The sequence below is a fragment of the Ursus arctos genome, unplaced genomic scaffold (assembly GCF_023065955.2).
Source record: "Ursus arctos isolate Adak ecotype North America unplaced genomic scaffold, UrsArc2.0 scaffold_26, whole genome shotgun sequence".
Lineage (NCBI taxonomy): Eukaryota > Metazoa > Chordata > Mammalia > Carnivora > Ursidae > Ursus > Ursus arctos.
This window is the reverse complement of record NW_026622941.1, coordinates 40,017,721-40,042,220: the sequence shown is the minus strand read 5'-3', so window position 1 is coordinate 40,042,220 and position 24,500 is coordinate 40,017,721. Positions and strand designations below refer to the sequence as shown.

The 24,500-nt window shown below is 47.6% G+C and overlaps 1 protein-coding gene across 6 annotated transcripts; it reads left to right on the top strand.

The window, feature by feature from the left end:
• The first annotated feature begins 75 nt into the window (after window positions 1-75).
• On the top strand, window positions 76-24,088 carry FAM186B (family with sequence similarity 186 member B). Of its 6 annotated transcripts, XM_057318884.1 has the most exons (10): window positions 82-301; window positions 428-510; window positions 4,905-4,966; window positions 8,000-8,225; window positions 12,506-12,688; window positions 14,760-16,422; window positions 16,867-17,059; window positions 17,878-18,056; window positions 18,779-18,964; window positions 21,555-21,895. In XM_057318884.1, exons 3-10 carry the CDS (start codon window positions 4,961-4,963, stop codon window positions 21,697-21,699), a joined length of 2,781 nt encoding a protein of 926 aa, XP_057174867.1. In that variant the 5' UTR covers window positions 82-301; window positions 428-510; window positions 4,905-4,960; the 3' UTR covers window positions 21,700-21,895. The 6 variants fall into 6 exon arrangements, with proteins under 6 accessions (XP_057174869.1, XP_057174867.1, XP_057174870.1 ...); XM_057318886.1 differs by lacking the exon at window positions 12,506-12,688 and having other exon boundaries at window positions 76-301; XM_057318887.1 differs by lacking the exon at window positions 12,506-12,688 and having other exon boundaries at window positions 21,895-24,088.
• The last annotated feature ends 412 nt before the right edge of the window (window positions 24,089-24,500 follow it).

Below are 24,500 nucleotides of genomic sequence, written 5' to 3'. Positions count from 1 at the left end.
GACAGCCAGACCCCGCCTCCGCGCCGCCAGGTCCCGGGCCCGCCCACGGGGGGCGGGGCGCGCCTCCGGGCTCCTGACGCGCGGCGCGAGCCGCAGAAGCCCGGGCGCGCCAAGCGGCTTGAGCGCCTTCCCGGGCCGGCTCCCCGCGTCCGCCGCTCTCCTGCCTTCCCGCCCTTCCCGCCGGCCGCCTCCGGACCTGGGCCCGTCGTTTCCCGGCTGTCGCAGCTCGGCTGGCGCGTCCGCTGCGCACGGGCGCTCGCTCCCAGGACCTGGGGGCTGGACCGACGTGTTCATTCAGAATGTAGGGGTATCTTTGCACTTCACAAAGAGTTTTTTTATTCTTTGCCTAGTTATTTTTTAGCATTTTAAATTCATTCATTAAACAAGTGTTTGTTGAACATCTGTTATGTGCCTCAAACTGTTCCAGGCACTGGGCAGACGGCAATTGAAAAAAAAGCATACAGATCCTCTGAAATCCCTGCCCTCCGAGGCGGCGTGCGTGCTTCTTAGGTGAGCCTGAAGTTACTTTTTAAGATTTGGCTCCCACCAAGCGGTGAAAGTGAGCCAATCATTTATAGGCGTTAGAGATGTGAGCGAAATACTGTTGTGCAGAAAGGGGATTACAACCCACAACCCAAAACTAATGAATATGCAGAAGGTTTCAGGGCTAGTAACTGACAGGACTCCTGATACGGGTGCAGAAAGGGATCGAGCACCTTCTCTCCAAAGCCTGGATAAAAATGCTTCCTTTTTTCTTTACTCATCAACGCTTAGTTGAGTCTGTACTCTGTACTCGGTGCTGTGCTAGGTGCTGGAGTTTCAAAACTTGTGAGCCGGGTTCCTGCTTGCAAGGGGCTTAGAGTCTACCGAGAGAGTGGTAGGGCAACCACCAACAGGAAGCAGAACTCCTAAATTAAATAGGACAAATGGGAGGAAAGGAAGAGGGATTCGTTCTTGGGGACCATTGTAGAGAGAAACTGCATTATGGTTTTCTTCACAATACCTAGATAGCCTCAAATGAAGACCTAGTCTTGTGGTTTTCAAACTTTATTACTGAGACCTCTGGGCATCGCAGAAGTGGTCAGAGGTTCCATAAACTTGTACCAGTCACATTTAATTTTATTTTTTTTCTTTTTCAAATAAGGTATTTCTTAGCCTACGTAGGCACCTATTTTAAAGAGTCAAATAATTGTATATGATTTGTTAGTAAAAACATCAAAGCCCTGCCTCCATATTCTCTCCCTCCCTGGAGGCAGCCATTTTCAGCTCTTTGAAGCTGTTTCTTCTGGCATTTTACCTTCATTACCCTGGCCCTCCTCCAGCTGCATCCCTCCCCACAGGAGTCCAAGGGGATATGCCTATCCAAGGCCTATTTACCCCCTAATAAGCCATACTCTGAAGACCTGGGGCCTTGGATTTCCCTGCCCAGCTTGCCTCCTTGGAGCTTTCTTCCCCAGGAGACCTTGCTGATGGGCGTCACTAGGCCTGAGGGATAGCCAAGGAGCAGTTTTTTGCAGCAAGAAGGAAGAGCCCAAGCTGGGGTCTCCACAGGACCCTGTGTGAAGCTCTCTCAATGTATGACACAGGCAATAACAGAGGAGAAGGAGGTGAGACAAGAGCCAGGGGCCGGGGGCTCCTATTTTCTAGCAGAACTCTGAGGATTCCAAACATTCTAATTTAGAACCTGGTTTTCCAGGTTCTTATGAAGGTAGATTGGTAAAGTGAAGAGTTTAGAAGGTATTTTATTTAAGTTTTTAGTTTAATTTGTAACATTAAAATATTCGAGTACATATCCCATTTGTAGTCTTGCCTCAGCTCCCACAAATAAAAGGGGCAGATTGGAGAATTTAACTTTGTTCCCTTCAGGTCTCCCCCACCCCCAACTGATCCCTCACTCTCATCCCCCAACTGGCAAATTTAATCCAAGAATTTTTGTTAGTTTGGTTTTCAGTTTTTACAACACTGACTGCACCTGCGACTCGGAGTTGAGCCATGTAGAAAACTTCGATGACTCTTCCTCTCCTGCACAACTTTCGATTTTTCCTGGAATTAATACTTACCTTGTTTTTTCATTTGTTTAGCTTTCTATGTATTTATCACAAAATCTGCCTCAAAATCTTCCCCTAGTTGCCTGAATCTCTTCCCAGAATATCTAGACACAGCAGAGACTCTATCAACTTCATCTTCTTGAAGAGATCTCTGCTGGAGCCTTCTGACCTCCAGTCCGAGCCTTTATCCTCTACCCTTGCTACACACCTGGCAACCTGGACTCTCCTCTCTCATCTTCCTGGCATTGTCTTTGATCTCTCCTTTGTTGGCTCTTTTATTTGCTATATTCCATGTCTTTTTTTGTTGTTTAATTTATTCCCTCTTTTTGGAGACCATCTTGCAGAAGCTTCTTGAGAAAAGGAGAGGGAAATTATTTTGAAACTTTGCATGTTTGACATCGCCATTTTTCTACTCCAACACTTGATTGATTGTTTGGTTGGGTATTGAATTTCTTCGGAATCATGAAGGCATTGTGACATTACCTTCTAGCTTTCATTATTGCTCATGAGAAGTCTGAAGCTTTGTAAGTCCTTATCCTTTGTAAGTGGCTTCTTCCCCATCTCTGAACCTCTCCTTGTCTCCAGTGTTCTAAGATGGCAGTGATATGTCTGGATGAGAGGCTATTTGTTGTGCTGGGCACTCAGTGCCCCCTCACTTCAATTATCCCATTGGTGATTTCTTCCCTTCCATTTTCCCCATTCTTTCTTTTTGGGGACGCCTAAAATCCAGATGATGAATCTGATGGAATGCTCCTACCAATTTCTTATTTTTTTCTCCTACTTTCCATCGTTATTACTTTGTGTCCTGGGAGAGTTCTCAATCTTATCTTCCCATTCTTCTACTGAGTTTTTCAATATTGTAAAGATTTTTATTACTCTCACTTTACTGTTATTCTTCAAGTATTCCTTTCTAATATCTTATTTTGTTTCAGTGTCACAATGGTTTCTTATCTCTGAAGCTACTAATGGTAGTTTTGTTTCAATTTTCTTCTTTCTGCGTAATGTTTGTTTGCTCTAAATTTCTTTTTCTGTTGTTTTGGTCTCTCTCATGTTAGATTCTTTTCTTGGATGTCTTATAATCCTGGGTCGTTTGCTCACATTAAAGGATGGGTTACCAAAAAGCCCACGGGAGGCATCTGTGTTCTCTGAGCTCAGGTATATGGGTGGGGCTTGTTGGCCAAGAGTTTCACTGCAGGGAACCCCTAATGCTACCATCCTTAGGTCTTCCTTCTGGGGTGGTCAGGCATCTGGCACAACCAATTCTGTTTGCCATCCAGTTGCCCCACTGCTGCCTTAGGACCCATCCTTCTCTAGTCTAAGTCAATAACCACTCGTCCGTATGCTTTCCAACTTCATAAAGTATTCTGTTCCTGTCTCCTCTCCTGTTTCCCTGGCTTTGTGGATTTTTGGCCTAAAAAATCCCTTTGCTATAGTTTTAGTGTATTTTTAGTAGAGCAAAATTAGATACATGTGTTCAATCTACCATTTTTATCCAGGAACTTTAAATATATTTTATCTGTTTTTAAAACAGTAGTTTAAAAATATGTATACTCAAGGGGCGCCTGGCTGTGGCTCAGTCAGTGGAGCGTGCGACTCTTGATCTTAGGGTCATAAGTTCGAGCCGCACGTTGGGTGTAGAGATCACTTTAATAAAAAATTAATTAAAAATATATACACTCAAATGTTCTACATATCAAGTTTTGCAGTTTACCAAAACATCCTTGTTGACGTTGAATAATTTTATAACACTGGGATATCATGAAATTGAACTTATACTATTAATGTATTCTAGTAAGATATTGCTTTTATCTGTTTTCGGTAGTGAGGTTCTGCAAAAGGCTTTGCTTGGAAAAGGAGATTGCTGCTTAAAAAAAAAAAAAAAAGGTTTACAAACATCTTTCCTGGGCTAGGATCATTAAGGGTGGCTCTTTTTTTTTCTTTTTCTTTTCTTTTCTTTTTTTAAAGATTTTATTTATTTATTTGACAGACATAGAGACAGCCAGCGAGAGAGGGAACACAAGCAGGGGGAGTGGGAGAGGAAGAAGCAGGCTTCCAGTGGAGGAGCCTGATGTGGGGCTCGATCCCAGAACGCCAGGATCACGCCCTGAGCCGAAGGCAGACGCTTAAGGACTGAGCCACCCAGGCGCCCCCCGCCCTTTTTTTTCTTTTTAGAGAAGAAGCAGGGGAGGGGCAGAGGGAGAGGGAAAGAATCTTAAACAGGCTCCACCCCCGTCACGTAGCCAATCTTATGACCCTGAGATCATGACCTGAGCCCAAATCAAGAGCCAAATTTTGTCATGTTTTCATTTCCACTCAGTTCACAATATTTCATAATTTTCCTTGTGATTTCTTTTTTGATTCATGGATTATATAGAAGTTGCTTAATTTGCAAGTATTTGGGAATTTTCTAGGTATTTCTCAATTATTGATTTATAGTTTAATTCCACTGTGGTCAGAGAACATATTTTTTTAATGATTTATTTATTTGTTTATTTGAGAGAGAGAGAGTGCATGTGCACAGGGGGAGAGGCAGAGCGAGAGGGGCAGAGGCCCCACTGAGTAAGGAGCACCCACCCAGGCTCTATCCCATGACCCTGAGATCATGACCTCAGCGGAAATCAAGAGTCGGTCACTTAACTGACTGAGCCATCCAGGCATCCCATTATATGACTCTAATCTCATAAACTTACTGACATTTGTTTTAAGGCTCAGATTATTGTTCCATATGCATTTGGAAATAACATGTGTCCCGCTGTTGTTGCATGAGGTGTTCTATAAATGTCAGTTGAGTCAAGTGGGTTGATAGTGTTTTTCAAAACCTCTAAGTCCTTACTTATTTTTTTCTACTTTTACCAGTTCCTGCAAGAGAAGTGTTGAAATCTCTAATTGTGGATTTGTCCATTTGTCCTTTCATGTCTGTAAGTTTTTTTGCTTTGTATATTTTGAAGCTCTGTTATTAGGTTCATGCACATATAGGATTATATCCTTCTTTTAAAGATTATATATATTTATTTGAGAGAGAGGGAGAGCACAAGCAGGGGGAGGGGCAGAGGGAGAAGGAAAAGCAGACTCCCCGATGAGCAGGGAGCCCAACATGGGGGTTTGATCCTAGGACCCTGAGATCATGACCTGAGTGGTAGGCAGATGCTTAACCAACTAAGCCATGCAGGCGCCCTGGATTATGTCCCCTTTATTAATGAACATCTCTATCATTATGGAATGTCCCTCCCGTTTTTATCTTTGCTGATATTTCTTATTCTAAAGTCTGCTATTAATATAGCCATCCCAGCTTTCTTTTTGAATAGTATTAGCATGGTTTATCTCTTTCTCTCCTTTTACTTTTAACCTATGTGTGTCTTTTTTTTTTTAAGGTTTTATTTATTTATTTGAGAGAGACAGACAGCCAGCGAGAGAGGGAACACAAGCAGGGGGAGTGGGAGAGGAAGAAGCAGGCTCCTAGCAGAGACTCGATGTGGGGCTCGATCCCAGAATGCTGGGATCACGCCCTGAGCCGAAGGCAGACGCTTAATGACTGCGCCACCCAGGCGCCCCGATGTGTGTCTTTTTATTTTAAGTGTGGTTTCTTATAGACAGCACATAATTGAGTCTTGGGTTTTTCTTTATTGAACCTTACAATCTCTATCTTTTCATTAGCTTTCTTAGGTCATTTATATGTAATCTAATTATCAGTATGATTGGGTTCAAAAGAAAGAAGAAAGGGAGGAAGGGGAGGAAGAAGAGGGAAAAAGGAAAGGACCCCAGACTGGGAATCAGGAAACAAGGGTGAAGTCCTGGCTCTGTACTTTCCCAGCTCTTTGACTTTAGGTAAATCTCGTGAGTCTTCTGAGTCTTAAGTGGCTCATCCATGTTTTTAAGCATGAATAAGTTATTTGTAAACTACAACGTGCTCTGAAATGTTAAGGGATTAAAGGACTATCCAGTGCCAGATGTATAGATAGAGAGGTATCTGTAAATCAGGGTATGAGTGCCTCAAAGACAGAACTGGGTCTCACTCGTTCTGTATTTCTAGCTTTGAGTACACGAATGAACTGATGGTATATGGAAGGTTGGTGTCAGGTGACAAGTTATTAAGTGGCCATGGCACTGCTAACTGAACTTTACAATATTTAGTTCCTTATCTGTTAAGTGGGAGTACTTTTAAGTAGCATGGAAGAATAATTTGCAAGTATACGTATTTGTTCTTACATATGCATTCATTCAACAAGTGTTTATTAAGTGCCTACTGTGTGCCAGGCTTGGTTCTAGGTCCTGGGCATACAACAATGTCCATTTTAGACATTTGTTTCTAAAAGCAGTCTTGCAATAATGATCCCCTTCAGTAAGGAAAAGTGCTGATAGAGCCTAGATCCTTGGTGCAAATGCAAACATATCACCATTACTTATTGATTGGTTCTAATTTTTAAAAACTTTTCTTTGGGCAAAGAACTTTTTCTAATTATTTTTTCCTATTTTTAGCCAGCAATATTTAGTTTGGTAGCAGACATTTAAGGACTTAAGAAAAAAAAACAATAGGTCGACACGGGACACCGGGGTGGCTCAGTTGGTTAAGCATCTGCCTTCCACTCAGGTCATGGTCCCTGGGATTGAGTCCCACATCGGGCTCCTTGCTCAGCACGGAGGCTGCTTCTCCCTCTGCCTGCCGCTCCCCCTGCTTGCATGCTCTCTCTCTCTCTCTGACAAATAAAATCTTTAAAAACAAAAACAAAAAAAACCCACAATAGGTCGACTTAATATATATTAGGTAATAGATAAAAAGCTAGATAACCACGCAGATAGCTGACAAGGAGCCATTCTTCTAATCAAGCTGATGATGTCACTGGAGAAGAGGTCAGTTGGAACCTGATGTCTGGCAGTTACAGGGAGCTGTGGCTAGGCAGAGGGTACTTAGGAACTGCCCTGGGTCCTTAACCCCAAAGCAGCTAGCATCACATGTCCAGGCCTGGGTACCAGAGACACAGGACACCTTTGCAACTAACAGGGTGATCCGAAATGGAGAAAGACAGGCCCCCACAGTTGATGACCCCTGCATCGGTGAAAGCCATCATCTCAAGGATTGAGGCTGCCCAGCTAACACGGGCTCAGGAGGTAACACCTGTAATGAAGGGGTCAACCCTTCTATTGGGATCTGATGTGGAGACTGGGAACTGAGCCCAGACTGGGACAGCAGTCCAGCTCTGGGCCTTCAGGGGTCCTGGGATCCTCAGCGAGCTGGGTTTGCAGAGTAATCCAAACTATCCATGTCCTAGACTTGGCCTCTTAGAGCGAGCGGGAATCAAGCCACCCCACGAGACAGGGCATAGGAAAGGAGCAGCCCATGAGGAAGCCCCAGGATGGCCCTGAGACACATAGTGATAAGTCTTAGCAGGGCAAGAGGGGGGGCCCAGAGTTCCTGATTCAGGCCTGTTCTTGGCCACCAGTCAGAATCCTTCACGCTAAGCCCTAGAAGCTTACAGGGAAATGGCCAAAGACTGAAATCACCCTGCACGTGAGCCTCTAGTGCATTTTTTTTAATGGGAGACTCTGATCCTAAGGGTTTCTTGGGGCCTCATTTCTTTAGCCTGTTGCTTCTGGATCCTTGTGAGGAGAGATGTCCAGAAATCCCTAGAAAATTTTGAAATTCTGAAGAAATGTATGCTCTGGATTTTTAGTGTTCTCTCCCTTCCTGACCTGTCTTAATCATCGAAGTGACATTAAGAAGAGCTAACACTTATTTTATGTACCAGGCACCGTCCTAAGTGCTTTACAAATATTGGTTCATTTAATCTTTAGAAAAATTGTGACGTGGGTACCGTAATGATCCCCAGTTTATAAGTAAGAACACTGAGGCCCCAAGAGGTGAACTGACTTGTCTGAGATCACACTACCGGGACATGGGATCTGGTGCCAGAGTTCCCATCCCTAAACACTACAATCTGCTGCCTCCCCTATAGGATATCTCTTCCCAGCTCTCAGACATCTTGGACAATGTCAACTGTGTCATCAACCGCTTCCAGGAAGAATTGGGATATGATTTAAAAGAAAAGGTGAAATCTGAACGAACAGAGCAAAAGGGCAAGAACAGATTCATCTTGCTGGAGAAAATTGCCTCCTTTTCTGAAGATGCTAAGACCAAAGAGAAGCACTTGTACGAAATTCTCCGCTGGCTGGGTGACTGGGGTGAGTCTGCAGACCGGGTGCCTGGGGGCGGGCACCTTCCCCGCTGGACACTGGTCCCACACTCACTCCTGTCTCCTCCTTTCCCCACCCCACGTCGGCTCTTGCCGGGAGGGGAAAGCGGGGCAGCAGGTGCAGTGCCTCTCCACTGAGACCTTCCCCCACTCCTGTCACAGCGATCCCGTCTACTCCCCAGAGGGACAAACATGTAATTGTCCAGAATATAGTAGATTGTGACATTAGCTGCATGTGTGATGAAGCTAAGTCACAGGTCCACTGTGACATCTCATTTTTTAGCAGGGTTGAAACTAAATTCAAACCCAAGCTGCTTTATTTATTTTGTTTTTATTTTTTCCAGATTTATTGAGACGTAATTGACAAATAACATTGTGTAATTTAAAGTGTACAATGCGATGATTTGATAGACATATATGTTGTGCGAGGCTTGTCACAATCAGGTTAGTTAACACATCCATCATCTCACAGGTTACCCACCCCCCCTTTTTTTTCTGGTGGGCCTATTACAGGCACACAGTATGGCATTGTTGGTATAGTCACCACACTATATTAGATCCCCAGAACTTTTTTATTTTTTAACTGAAACTTTGTACCCTTTGGCCAACATCTCCCCATTTCCCCCACCCCCCAGCCCCTGGTAACCACCATTCTACTGTCTGTTTCTGTGAGCTCAGCTTTTTAGATTCCACATGTGAGATCATGTGGTGTTTGTCTTTCTCTGTTTGACTTATTTCACTTGCCGTAACATCCTCAAGGTCTATCCATGTTGTGACAAATGGCAGGATTTCCTTTGTTATGACTGAATAATATTTCATTGTATAAAGGGGGCTCCTGGCTGGCTCAGTTGGAAGAGCATGTGACTCTTGACCTCAAAGTCATGAGTTAAAGCCCCACGTTGGGGGTAGAGGTTACTTAAATAAAGAAATAAACTAAAAAAAATAAATATTTCCTCATATATACCACATTGTCTTTAACCACTCATCGATCTACTGACTCTCAGCTTGGTTTTATGTTTTGGCTCTTGTGAATGATGTTTCAGTGAACATGGAAATACAGATATCTCTTGGAGGTAGTGATTCCGTTCCCTTTGGACATATGCCCAGAAGTGGGATTGCGGGACCATGTGGTAATTGTATTTTTAACTTTTAGAAAAAAACCTCCATACTGTTTTTCAAAATGGTTGTACCCATTTATATTCCCACCGGCAGTGCACAAGAGTCCCCTTTTCTGCACGTCCTCACCAACACTTGGTATCTCTTACCTGTTTCATAATAGCCATCCTATCAGGTATGAGGTAATATCCCCTCGTGGTTTTAATTTGTGCTTCCCTGACGACGAGTGTTGTTGAACACCTTTTCATGCGCCTGTTGACCGTTTGTAGGTCTTCTTTAGAAAAACGTCTGTTCAGGTCCTTTGCCTTCTTTCCTTCCATATACGTATTTAATCGTAGGGTTGAAAGGAGTCATAAATATAATCTGGCTCTATATCCTTAATATTATATGTGAGAAAATTAAAAATAACAAAAGAAGTATGTCCAAATTGTTGTCATTTTAAATTCATCATCTCCAATGTTAGTGTGCCCTCCATATCTCTCAGGATACTTATTTGAATATTTGCCTGGGGCTGTTGGCCCCTGCCTCCTGCTCTCCCTCCCTTCAGGGCCACTGACCCTTCTCACTTTCACTAAACCTCCTTTCCAACTTCGGGAGACACCGAACCCTTGTGGTTAAAATTACCGGCTGTGGAGGAGATGTGAGTCCGTCTCCACCATTTAGTAGATGTGTGAACTTAGGCACTGGATTCGATTTTTCTGCACGGCTGTTTCCTCATCCCTGGAGTAGATGGTCCCGCCCCAGCCAGGCCCACACTGACAGGTGTTTCACATGGACACATTTATCAGCACAGCGGGGGACACACATTTGCCTGCTTTCCTAAACTCCAGGACAACACTGACAGCACCTGTACAGTTTCCTCCCCATGTCAATAGGCTGTCCGGTACCTGATTCTGCACCGTGTACATTTAAACCCGTTCGGAATGTGTTGCAGCTCGTGCAGGAAGTTTGATCCAAGGGATGACTTTGGGTATGACTCTTGCACAGTCAGGGAGTAGCTACGGTTGGACAGTTAAGTTGTCGTCATTTTTCAAAGGGCCACTGTCTAGGTGCTGTGTGCCTGCATCGCAAAGGGAAAGATCTCTGAGACCAGGCCAGCCTCCTTGGTCTTTAGTATGGAATCTCTGTGGCCTTTGCCTGTTTTTTCATTGGATTATTTGTTTTGTTCACTATCCAGTTGTATGAGCTCCTTTTGGATATTGACCCCTTATCAGATAAACGGTTTGCAAGTATTTCCTCTCACTCTGTAGATCGCCTTTTTCATTTTGCTGATCCTTTCTTTGACCACGCAGACACGTTTTAGTCTGATGTAGTCCCACTTGTTTACGTTTGCTTCTGTTGCCTTTGCTTTTGGTGTCATATTCACAAAATCATTGCCAGGACCAATGTCAAGAAGTTTTTCCCCTGTGTTTTCTTCTAGGAGTTTTAGGGTTTCAGGTCTTAGATTTAAGTCTTTAATCCATTTCAAGTTAATTTTTGTGAATGGAGTAAGATAGGGATCCATTTTGCATATGAATGTCCAGGTTTACCAACATCACTCATTGAAGAGCCATCCTTCACCTATTGTGTATTCTTGACTCGATTGTCAAATATTAGTTTTCCATTAATGCATGGGTTTATTTCTGGGTTCTTGACTCTGTTCCATTTGTCTATGTATCTCTTTTTATGCCAATACCATATTGTCTTGATTACTACAGCTTGGTAACATAGTTTGAAATCAGATAGTATGATACCTCCATCTTAGTTCTTTTTCTCAAGATTGCTCTGGCTATTTGGGGCCTTTTGTGGTTCTATATGAATTTTAGGATTGTTTTTTCTGTTTCTGTGAAAAATGTTGTTGGGATTTTGATAGAGATTTTGTTGAATCTATAGATGTCTCTAAGATGGTAGTATGGACATTTAATTTATTTTTTTTTTTTTAAGATTTTATTTATTTATTTATTTATTTATTTATTTGACACAGAGAGAGGCAGCAAGAGAGGGAACACAAGCAGGGGGAGTGGGAGAGCGAGAAGCAGGCTTCCCGCTAAGCAGGGAGCCTGATGCGGGCGGGGCTCAATCCCAAAACGCTGGGATCATGAACTGAGCCAAAGGCAGACGCTTAATGACTGAGCCACCCAGGCGCCCCAAAATAGTATGGACATTTTAAACAATATTGTCTTCCAATCCGTGAACATGGAGTATCTTTCCATTTATATGTGTCTTCTTCAATTTCTCCTATCAGCATCTTACAGTTTCCAGTGTAGAGATCCTTCTCCTCCCTGGTTAAATTTATTCCTAAATATATTATTGTTTTTGATGCTGTTGTATATGGGATTATTTTCTTTTTTTTTTTTTCAGATACTTTATTGTTAACATATAGAAATGCAACTGATTTTTAAAGAGAACTTTATTTTTATTTATTTATTTTGAGAGAGTGAGAGAGAGTGCACACACATGCATGCAGTCAGGGGGAGGCGCCGCGGGAGAGGAACAGAGAGAATCCCCAGCAGGCTCCACGCCCAGTGTGGAGCCTGATGTGGGGCTCGATCCCACAGCCCTGAGATCACGACCTGACCTGAGTGTGGACCAACTATACGCAGGCCTGGAGCCAGGTGCTACCCTCATTAAGATCAGAGTTATGCCTTCACAAGACCTTACTCTGCTATGAAGTTGGGCAGATGCTGCAATGTTGGAGTAAGATGGTATAGGGATGTGCCCCACCCCCTTTACACTGCCCTCCCCCAAGGAGCTCTCAATTCTGTGGTCCTTCAGCTGCACCCAAGAACTAAGCAGGGTTGTTGCCTCCAGTTAATTCATTTAATTGTCCAGATACCAGCCTAGGCAATGGGGATAGAACAATAACAAGGCAGACACATCCCTGGCCTTATAGTTAAACAACACTGTTTAATGTCTATTGCATATTTTCTACACAGCAGGTTTCATGTTAATCATTTCACATGTATTATCTCATTTAATCCCCACCCAACTCTTTTACAGGCATGTATGTTGAGGCTCAGAGAAATAAGTAACTTACCCAACATCACACAGCTAGTAAGAGGTGAATCCAATCCGACCTTAAAGCCTGCTGGTGTAACTCTCGTGCTATGGGACTCCTTGGAGCTCCCTAGAGGACAGATTGCACTCAGCTGGTACCCCTCACTCCCTTTCCAGGTGACAGTCTGACCTATGAGCTCAGGAACAGGAAGGGTAAGGAGGAAGAGAAAGCTCTGGACGAATGGATCGAGGTGATGGAGAAGGTGTTACCTCTCTCTCTCATTGCCACCAAAGGAGGCATCGAGTCTCTCATTTCCCTTTGCTCTACTCTCATTGAAAGACAAAAGAAAAGGACACAAAGTAGGTTGCAGGAGCACCCAGGAGGGGGGTTGGGTGGGGTGGATGCCATCTCAGGAGAAGAAGTCACATACTGGGGTCTATGGGGGTCTTTTTGACTCTCCTCCATAACAAAAGCCTTATCTGAAATGGAGAGGCAGTAGTAGGGGGTTGGGGTGTTGAACCCAAGCTGAGCACTCAGCAGTTCTGAGCTGTGAAGGGAGGAGTAATGTGGAGACGGGTCCCTGTTGGTGCTTCCTGGGGCTGTATCCTCATGCATCTCCTGGGGATCAAGACTAGAAAGCCAGAAAGGCTGGATGGAGTTTGTAGCTGCAGAGCCAAGAAGTCTAGCGAGACTCACCAGAGGCGCTTCCAGAACCTTCTCAATTGTGGCTGCTCCAGAAATGGTCAGTCAACAATACGGCTCAACCTCAAAATTTTACTTGTATCAGCACTAGAAGGGACCTGAGATTATTGAACTCCTCTTACATTTTGTAGTTGAGAACATTAAAGCTCAGAGAAGAGAAATGACCACAAAACAAAACAAAACAAAAACTATGGCAAAACCAGACCCCACACTTAGGTTTTCCGGCTTCTTAATCTTACTGGGCTTCACAGTCAGATGGACTTGAGTTTGAATCCCGTGTGCCAATTTCTGGCTGTGTGACTTTGAGCAAGTTGTTTAATCTTTCTGAACCTTGTTCTCTTCATATACAAAGAGAGGAGCACACCGCCCACGTGCAGGGTTCCCCTAGGTCTGAGGCATCTGGCACCAGCTTAGAACATGCTCAGGGCCTAATAAGCAGTAGGTCACATGTGTGTTTTGTCATTGATTCTCATGGCCAGGATCCTTATCGAGCAGGATCGATAGTTGGGGGAGGGAAGAAGCAGGGAAGGCTGGGTAAGAAGGAGACAGACTCTCCTACAATCCTTGACATTTTGTCTTGAAATATAGTTATTTGTATACTCATTTCCTTGCTAGATTATAAACTCCTGGAGGGGCAAAGGCTGTGTCTTATTCGTTTCTTCTTAGGGATTAGTTATTGAGCACTTACTAGGTACCTGGTACTGTGCTTGCCACTAAACATGCATGATCTAGTGAATTCCTATGAGTAGATGCTGTGGTTATCCCCATTGTTCAGAAACAGAGGCACTGAGAAGTTAGGAAACTTGCCTAAAGCAAGTAGTAAGGATGGGATTCAAGCCCAAGTTATCGGATTCCAGAATTCAAGCTCTGAACCACTAGGCCAAATGCTAGCTTGACTTCAATGCCATTTAATTTCCACATACCCTTTAGCTCCTCACCCAAAGTTAGCCAATGTTTTTTCTGTCAGTGATGTTCGTTGAATGGGCGAGTGAATGGATGTTCCAAGATAATAACTCTAGCAGCCCTATGCACCTAGATCAAGGGAATACCACTATGACCATGACCCAGCTCTGAGGAGCTGAGGTCTATGAACTGGTTTGAACAGAGTGCACAGTCTGTGTTTATGTGCATTTTCCTGGGGAGGAGGTCCCCTGCTTTCCTCAAAATATCAAAGGAGTTCATGACCCCCCCCAAATGGAAAAAGACATTAGTCATTAAAAAACCCAGCGTATGAACAGTTGCAGAACCATATGATAAATTCCCTACACAGTCTAGTGGTAACAGGAAAGGGAAACAAATCTCAGGTGATCTGAAATCTAAGTGCCAGGTAGGTTTCTGGAGTTTGGGTAGTTGACAGTAGGGAGCCAAATATGGATACTGAGGCTGGGAAGTAGCATGATGAGAAAAGTAACTTTACTCCAGGGAAATATGTAGGATCAGAAGTACATTGAATTGAGTTGAACTGAATTGAACAGTTTCAGGCCCCATGGGCCCTGCAGGTGCCATGGAGCTGGCAGACCCCGACGGGAAAGCTCTGGGCAAGCTCTGAGCCTGGCAGAGACCTCTCCTGATAACATCTCCCTGGCCTCATGTATTGCCTCAGCTCCTTATTCTTGCCAAAGGCCTAAGAGGGTTGGATGGGAATTTAGCCAAGCAGGGTGTAGAGAATCAGTATAATCTTTGGCACCCATGGGAGTTTGTTGCCTTTGTTCTCTCTACCTCTCCTAGTATCCAAACACACCTTCTGGCAGGACTGGTGGGAACAAAGCCCCCCCAGATCTGCATCCTATCCTCAGCCACTGAGCCCAGAGCAGATGCTCCAGGACAAGCATACTACCTGCATGAAGGTCTCTGAGGTGACATCCATGCTGCAGGAGCTCCTGGACTCCACCATGTTTAACCAGGGGGAGGTCAGAGCCATCAGGTACATGTCTGCTGTGGTGGAGAACCTCAACAAGGCCTTGACCCTCCAGCACAAGGAGAACAATAATCTGGAGACCAAATACAGGAACCTGGAAATAGAGATGACCAAAGAACTCAGCAGCCAGAGGCTCTACTTCCAGAATTCCCTCCAAGTTCTCCAGAGCAAGAGGGATGCCCTACTAAAGCAGGTGGAAATTCTAGGGGGAAAATGCCATGACCTCCCCCTGATAAAGCATGCCTTAGAGTTCCAGCTGAAGAAGGCTCAGTCTGCTAGAGATCAAGCAGAAGAACCAGCCAAGATCTTGGTCGACTCCCTGGGCCCCCCTGAGAAAGAGACCCTCCCAAAGAAAAGAACAGTCATGGAGGAAACCCAACAGGAACCCAAGGAGGGGTTGTTTTTGTCACTGCCCCCAGGTTCCATGGCCACAGCCTGGGACAGTGGTACCAGGCCTTCAACATTTCAGCCACTTTCCACCATGACCACACATTCAAGGATTGCAGATGTGTACAGCAGCAAGGACACTGAACGTCTCCAGCCCGTGTTACTGTCCCCGGTGGATCACAAGTTTCCTAAGAAATGGGAAGGACCTGTGGCAGAGAGCCCAGGCCACCAAGTCAAAGACCAGAAGGACTTCCAGAAAGCAGCCCAGGAGAAGGAAGGACTCCAAATTAAGTCTCATTTTAGGATGCAGCTGTCCCCAGAGAGCTCCAAGAAGGTGGCCTTGGAGAGCAAAGTGGAGCACTGGGAAGAGGATCTCAGCTGGGAGAGACAGAGGCAGCAGTGGCTGGAGGAGGAGGCGATGTGGCTGCAGCGGCAGAAGAAATGGGCCCTGCTGGAGCAGGAGCACCAGGAGAAGCTGCAGCAGTGGGAGTTGGAGGAGAAGGCAAGGGAGCAGCAGCGGAGGTTGGGCCAGCAGAAGAAGGAGCAGGGGGGCCCGCGGAGAGAGCTAGAGCGGTCAGGGGAGGACGTAGACAGAACGATCTTCACGACTACCAGGCGCTGGAAGGACCTGGAGAAGGCATCGCTGGCGCCTCCCCCAAGCCGGGCCCAGTCTGCTCACCAAGGCAGGAGGCCACACCGGCCCAGGTCCCCTAATACCCAGCGGCCTGTCCCCAGAAACCAGAGGAACCTGAGTTCTGCCAAGTCTACCCAGAAACCATGGGCCTGCCAGGTTCCCACGAAGCCCAAGAAATCGGCCTCCTTCCCTGTCACAGGCACATCCATCCAAAAGGTGTCCCGGGCTCCCTTGCAAACCTCCCCAGCAACTCTTAAAGGGAAAGTATACCACATGGACGCAGAGGCCCAGAGGAAGAACCTGAAGCTTCTGGAGGAGGCCGAGCCGGGGCTGCCCCACTCCCTGCGCAGCAAGGCGCTGGAGCTCACCACCACCACCATGGAGCTGAGCACACTCCGGCTGCAGTGCCTGTGCCGTAGGTACATCCTCTACAGACGCTTCCAGAGCCTCCGGTAGGTACTCCCTGGCACCCGCACCCACTGCTGTGTGTGGCAAATGGGGATGGAGAGGTCACCCCGGACCGGGACAAGGTCCCCCGAGGGAGGGGACCGGCAAAGGGTGTCTGACCTTGGGGCCTTGGGAGGTCAGGCACATACACATGCACTCTGCCCTTTCTGTAGCGGGCTTTTCCTCGAAGGCCGCCTCCTTATTTCTTCCTCTCTTCCCTTAGCCCTGTCCATAATGCACCTACTGTGCTCCCCGGCTTCGAGCCAGGCCCCAAGGCTCCTCACCCGCCACCACCTCCCACTTCTCCGCCTCCTGCTTTCCTTGGCTCTCCCCAACCTCTGTTGCTCTCCTTGCTGTCAGGAATCACAAACACAGAGCCCTAGCTGCTTAACAGACTTGTGGGAGCAGGAGGTCCTTTCACCCACTAAATCACTTCCCTCGTTTCCCAGACAGGAAGTGATCAACCACATACAAGTCATGAGAGAAACTGAGACTACCTACAAGGCCCAGAACCTCTACATCTTCCTGGAAAACATCGACCACCTGCAGAACCTCTGGCTGCAGGCCTGGGCAGACAAGCAGAAGGACCTGGAGGAGAAGCGCCGAGAGTGTCTGAGCAGCATGGTGACCATGTTCCCCAAGGTGGGCCTCTGCTGCCCGGGGTCAACACCACCAGGAGGGACGGGCCAGAAAGTGAGCCAGTGGGGCTGTGGGGTGGGACTGGGGCGGAGCAGCGGAAGGGAACTAAGACGGCAGGTGAAAGCCTCTGAGCCAGGAGGAGGCTGGAGGCTCCTGAGTGGGAGGAAGGGCAGCTTTCCAATTTCCATATATGGGGGAGGTGGGGAGAGAGAGAGGCCCTCAAAAAGAGCTGTAGAGTTTGGGGGAAGCTGTGTGCTGAGGCACGCAGTGTAAGTGCCGGCATTGGGCAGCTGGAGGTGCCTTGGCCTTGGGGCTATCCTCCCAACTCAGTTTCCGACCACTTTCCCCTCGTCCAGATCATCTCCTGTAGGTAGCTTGACTTGCTACATTGGTTTTGAGGGTGAGAAGGAAAGGGACTGCATGACAGTTCTCTGGGTGGCTGGCAGGGTTCCCTCAGCTCCTCACACAGTGCCAGGGCCGGGCCTGGAGACAAAGATACCCTAGAATGTTCTGGTATCTTTGGCCTCGTGTCATGAATCCTGAGTGCTCTCTCGAGTTCCCATTGCTCTGGCTTCCATTAGGTTTTTCCTTGCTGTTTCGCTCACTGTCCAGCTTCTCCACAACAAAGGAGAAAATAGGAACTAATCTAGCAAATAATAATTCAAGGAATTTTTAGGAAATTTGATCCTCGGGGGTCCCAGGGGTCTCTGATTGGAGGGGTTCCCTGGGGCTTACCTTCTCCTCTCCGCCCTGAGTCAGGCTATGCTCTAGAGAGGGGCTACATTCCTGTCTCCCCGATGCCCCTCTGCTGGCTCCTCTAGCTCCAGCTGGAGTGGAACATCCGCCTGCACATTCCTGTGATCACCAACCCAAAGTCGAGGAAAAACAAGCCACCCCCCTCCTTTCTTCGCCGCACCCACTCCTGTGGTCCCTCCTCCAAGCAGTCCCCAGAGCGCTGTGCAGCCAAGCCCTGGAAATGTGTGCCCCTGCGCCTGGCCCGGTAGGTGCAGGGAAGCTGACGGGCAGCCCCTTGAGATGGGTGGGGAGACAGGGAGCAAGACTGGGGGTGGCCAGACTGGGGAGCCTGGCAGTTTGGTGAGGGCACAGACAGGCCAAGCTTACCTCGTGAGTTACAAGATGCCCATCTTCTCAGCTGCCCTGCTCAGCTCTGGCCATTGGCTCGGAGGTGTGTGTGTGTGTGGAGGGGGGATGTGGGCTTCAGAAGCCAGCCTGACCAAGCAGGTTTCAAACTGCAACTAGAAGACTCTGAGGACCCACCCCTGAGAGCCTAGAACCATTTCTGCCCTGAGCATTGTCGGTCCAGCACTGCTATTGATCTGTCCATATAAACAAGCCTGATCCTTCCCACCGCGTAACCTCCAGGCTCAGAAAGACATACCATGAGCTTCTGGGCAGTCAAGAAGACCCACATCCTCCCCTATGTGGCCCTGTATGGGGCAGCCCTGGGGCATGTGCCTAGAAGAACAGAGGCTATCCCGGCGCCCTTCCAGTAGCTCCTCAGCCAGATAAGCCCCAGAGAGGTGAGGCTTAGGGTTAAGGGGACAAGAGGTGACAGGATGGTGGTGACAACTATTTGAGAGGGAAAGAAAACAAGACCCGATGTTTTGGGCCTTACATCTTTGGAGAGCTTGTTGCTTCTCGATCTCCCTCTGTGTATCTAACTCTTCGTTTCTTTCTACACTTTCAACCTCCACACCCCAGCCAACAGGAGAGCCAGATGGAGGCCATCTGGAGAACTGATGTGGCCTCCTCCAGTTACCCAGTAGAAAAGAGGACTCCCCGCAGCCTGCCCTGGGAGCAGCTAGGAGGGTGCCCAGACGTTCCCCGGCTGTTGGCCTTGGGTGTGTTTTCCTCCTACCGCAGAAGCTTAAGGTCCCTCAAGGCCGGGTAAGGTGCAAGCCTGGACGGTTAATCTGGATTCAGGGAGACCTTCCCACCACGGGCAGGGGGCCAGAGTGCATACTGTCTCTGTCCAACCGCCCAAGAGATCTCTTTCCAGACATTCATAACCATCTCATTTATTGCACCACCTCAGACAGAGAGATGTTCACCTGCCTCACCAGCCAGCCATCAGCTTCGGGCCCCACGCCACCATTCTAGAACTGGGTGCAGGAATGTAGAGATGGGGGAGACCAAGAATCCCATGATGAGCCTGAGACTCAGGCCTGGCCCTGTTTTTGGTATTCTCATTTCCCTACTGCCTTCGAGAATTGTTCCGAGAAGAGTAGCTGAGGGGAAGAGGCAGGACTCGGTGGGCCAACTGGAGGCTTTTGTAGTTAGGAAGGTTCAATTCTCCTTTGCCTCCCCGGGCTTGAAGATGTCACTGTTGAAGACCCAAGGCTCTTTCAAGGAGCCTTTTTAAAAGATTTTTTAGAGCCAATCCCAGCTGCCTCTTGTGGCCCTGGCCCTGCCCCAATTATAGATCTTTGACAGGGAGAGGGCACTGATGCCTGCCCGTCTAGATCTAACCAGAACCAAGGCTGTAAGATGCCGCCGCTGCCCTGTCCTCCAGACGGGGACTTAGGGAAGACAGTATGACATAGTAACATGAAAGCAGGCTGGTCCTTGGCTCTGCTTCTGCTCTGAAGTGGGCCTGAGGATCCCAGCTAGTACGTAGATGCCCGGTTTCCAGCTCCTGCAGAATGGCTGAGAGCTATGTGTGTGTCTGTGTGTCTATATGGGTATGTTGTTAGTTGTGTTGGATAAAGCAAACAAAATTGAGAGTAACCAAAACAACACTGTGGCAGAACTCAGGAACCCAGGGGTCAACTGGGGCCCTGCCCTGCTAAGATTTGGCTAAAGTTGCCCAAGGCCCCCTAGAGTAGAGTCTCTTCTCCCCGACCTCCTCTTCTCTCTGCATCCCCGCCAGGGCCTGGGCTTTGCTTGGCCTCTGTTTGAATCTGAGGCCCAACCCCTTTGTTCTTCCCACACACATAAATATGTGTACGTAAATATCAAGAATACACACTCCACTTGACCCTTGAAAATTGGGGGGGGGGGGGTTGTTGGGGAAAGGGATTCACAGTGAACAGCACTGAGCAACAGCCTCCTTTCTTCCCCCCTCTCTGGCATAACATGCAAAACCCGGAGACTCCTTCCTATCTCCTGCAGAGCTGTTCCACCCACACCCAGGCCTCCACTGGGATCTCAGCTTCAGGCTTACGCACTTATCAAAATATTGATCCCGGCAAAGACAGCTTCCCCTTTCCAGGGGAATTTAGGTGAATACAATTTTCTTCCCCCCTTTTTTAACTCCATACGAGTTTATTCAGTGTATCATACTACCAGGTGTAGCGGCAAAGCCCTGCCTTTTCTGTCTTCTTGCTCCGCATCCCAGGTGGGCGCCCCCTCCCTGCGTGTCAGGCTCATCCTGGATGGTTCAGTGCGGGGGCTCCCCGTGTTGTCTTGGGACCCCGTTACTGTGGCGTGGAATCTGCTACTCTTCAGTGAAAGTTCTCTGCTGCTTGCCCAGGCTACTGCTGTCTGCCGGGGGGTGGGGGGTGGCCGTGCTGCTTTCTTTGTGAGGGCTCCGTGCATGGAGACACACTCTGCTTCCACTCCCACTAGAGTGTACCTTCTCTCTGGCTGCCTGCCCCTGGCTCATCAAGGATCCTCACATTCAGCTGCTGTGTGGTCCCAGGTCGCTCACTTCTTTGTGATCCTGTCAGCCTCACCAGCTCCCCGGGGCCCAGGTCAGGGCACCATCTAGTTTCGTAACTAGGATGGGCTGCACACCGCCTGCCCCATTCTCCTGCCTGCAATGGACAGCATGTCTCTTCTACAGGCCCCTGGGGTGTCCCCTCAGAATGTGGGGAAGGGCTATTCATCTTGCCTCCATGGGTTGGGACACTACAAAGCCATGTCCCTCAAAACCCAGCAGACCCCCTCCTCCAAGAGCTGTCTCTGCTTTGTCTTGTAAACAGCTCCTCCGGGCTCTCTGGCTTACAGGTAAGATAGCTGTGTGCCTGCACACACCAAACGCTGTCTGCAGGTGCAGAAGGATCTCGAGCCCGACTCTAAGCGCTCTGCCCTCCGTTGCTCGCGGCCTATCCCTGCACCGCTCAAGGACAGTGGTTCACGTGCACGGCCAAGATGTGGCGAGCACAGACTCACACAGACCTCCAACCTGCTGCAGACAGAGAGGGCTTGTAACTTGGTTTCTGGGGAAGGAGGTTAGAGGGCAGTGGAGCGGAAGGAACACGAATGGATAGGAAGGAGCAAGGCAGGATGAGGGGAGGGAAGAGGAAGTACTCTGTGATGTGAGACAAGAGGCAGATCACCAGAAGAGAAGCAGAGCCCCTAGGATGTGGCAGAAGTGTTATGTTAAGCAGTTCCATGTCCGGATCCAGTCTGGGCACCGCCCTGGACTGTCTCCCAGAGGCGAAGAGGGAAGCTCTTGGGTGGGCTGGGTGGACATTCACATCCTGGGGCCTTGTCTCAGCTGCTCTCCAACCCATAATTGAATTAACTCTTTCAGTGTCTTGGTGGCTGACAGAAAGGAGCGCCAGGAAGCCCCGGATGAGTCAGCCGAGCTTGTCTGTAAAAAGTCAAATGAGTCCTTTCCTGGAACCCTAAAAAGCCAGAAGGATCGAGACAATCTCAGTCCCCACTCCATCCCTTAGTCAGTGATTCTCAAACTTCAGGGTGACTAAACATCACATGGGAACTTGTTTCAAATGCAGGTTCCCAGCTGGTGTTTTTACACAAACATCCTGGGTATTGCTAAGTAGTCCTAGAACTTTGAGAAACACGACTTTCCTCCTTCAGTCCCCAAACTGTACATTTTTAATAAAATAGAGGTGTGTTTATTTTTAAAGATTTCTGTGTTGTTGCTGAAACCCGCAGCTCCCCAACTCATTTTTGGAGCTAGCTCCATGACCACCTGGCCCCTGACCTGGACGCCAATCGGGGGGGATTCCCCAAGTGGTGTCTCTACCCTTTGAGAGCCAACAAGCTGAGATGGCCACGGTTAGTGCCTGGCACCCAGTAGGCACCGGTGACTTTTCGATGAATCAGAGACACGAACAAATAAGTAACTGCTATGCTGACGATTAGCCGGAAAGGTCAGAAGATAAGAACAAGGGGGGCGCCTGGGTGGCACAGCGGTTAAGCGTCTGCCTTCGGCTCAGGGCGTGATCCTGGCGTTATGGGATCGAGCCCCACATCAGGCTCCTCTGCTGTGAGCCTGCTTCTTCCTCTCCCACTCCCCCTGCCTGTGTTCCCTCTCTCGCTGGCTGTCTCTATCTCTGTCAAATAAATAAATAAAATCTTAAAAAAAAAAAAAAGATAAGAACAAGGGAAGACATCAAGTACCAGTCAAGGCCCAGTGTCCCCGGCGGGAGGCAGAGGCATGTAGGTCTCTGAGGAGTGAGGACACAGGTGGAAGAAATGGAGACACAGAGGTTCCAAATCTAGATGGTGCGGGCCGAGGAGGCCATCTCTGCCAGTTGTCTTCGATCCAGTCACAACACTACCTTCATGAGTTCACCCAGCTAACGAGCACCGCCGCCCACCCCACTCCCCCTGGCGTGCAGCCATCTGCCCCATCTCGTGCTTGGCCTTCACCTTCCCCCTCTCCACTGGCCCAGCCACACCTGGCCTAGGGACAAGGGTCAGGAAATGACCTTGTCATCAGAGAACTTCAATCCAGGGATTCTGTTTATTAGGAATGGTGTCTATCCTGGCTTCCACTCAAGGTCGAGACTCTGGAAGGAAGAGGAGGACATGGGACATGAACAGCTGGCCTTTGGATGATGTCAGAGTAGAAAATGACTTCTGAGCAACGGCTTAACATACAGCATGGATGCCTGGTCCGGGAGGGAGGTGAGAGGCATTCCCGACGCAGGTCTTACACAGGACGGCTGTGGCAGCCACGCTGCTCCTGGCCTTTCAGGTCCCAGGCTTATTCTTTCTTTGGAGGCCTCACCCCAATTGTATCCCACATAATAAAATGCCCTCGCACTGCATGTACAGCTTTACATAATCTGAAAGGATTTATATAACTTTGCTTTGGAAATAACTGGCTCTGAGTTTTTTTAACATGTCGTTGGCTGTGACTTCTCAACGATCTTCATGCATAGGGATGAAATCTAACAAGTTTTGTAAATGTAATGAGAATATTTTAATACTCAAGTTGACAGTGTAATGAAACTGACAGTATTATGTTTTGTCAACAATTGCATATTAATATTTTCCCATGTTTGTATTTTGATGCCAATGACATTTTCAAGGTTCCATGCGTTTCTATAGGCTCTTGGCGCTGCGCTTCAGGTGCCCAGTGGCTACGCCTGCTCTGGTGATGGCAGACTTCGACCCTCTGGACATCCTCTAGTAAGCTCTCTGGCAAGCGAGCAGAGTGTCTGACGGATTCTTCTGCTCTGTCAACAGTTTCATCTCCTTGAAGGCAAAGAAGTCATGGATTGTCCCACCTGGGAAGCCAAGAGGTTTGGACCCCAAGGAGAGAGCTCCATCTCTGTCTCTCCATGAGGATATGTGATATCTACGGTGATTTTCTATGAGGTTTTCGATATCGTACACGAGCTACCTTTTTTTTTTTTCGGAGGAAAGTTGATGTACTTGGTAGAATAAGATATCGCCTCCACCCCCCAAAAAACTCCAGGAAGCCCAAGGCATAGGAAGGAATGCTTCTTGGCATATTTCTTCGAGCCAGATTTGGGGGTTGGCCATAGCTCTGTATGGCCCGTGGCCTCGGGGGCCTCCAAGATGAAGAACCAACACTAATGTGGAGAAGGAGACATGAGGAAAGGGTCTGCTTGAAGCGCTAAGTGTGACCTGCAAGGAGGCGTTGGTAAAGTGGAAAGGACAAAAACCTTTTGAAGACAGCCCAGCCAAAGAGCCAGGGAGAGGAAAGCCATGCCAGGTCTTGTTTTCCATGTACTGGGGAGGCCAACTTGGAAAGTCAGAAAAAGGCTGAGTGTGACTCCATGACTGGAGGCGTAATCTTCTTAAAAATTAAAAATAAATAAAAAGCATGGCTAACATGTTACTATTAATTGGGGAATTTGAAATAGCTATATTTACTATAAATAGTCTAGTGGAAAAGGTGGACAACATGCATAACAGATGGGGAATCTGAGCAGAGTAGGAAATTATAAAAAAGAAATGGAAAAATGAAAATGCTAGAAGTGAAAACCTTAACATCAGAGATGAAGAATTCCTTTGGCACGTTTATCAAACTGGACAGAAGCAGAGTCAAAAAATCTGTGAACTTGGAGCTAGATCAGCAAAAATGAACCAAACTGTACCACAAAAAGTAAAAGTAAACAAACAATTGAGCAAACCCAGAACTAAGCACCAAGACGTATGGGACAATGACAACTGGTCCTACACGTACGTAATGGACGTCCCAGAAAGAGAGGGGAGACAGAATGAGGCAGAAGAAATATTTGAAGAGATGATCACT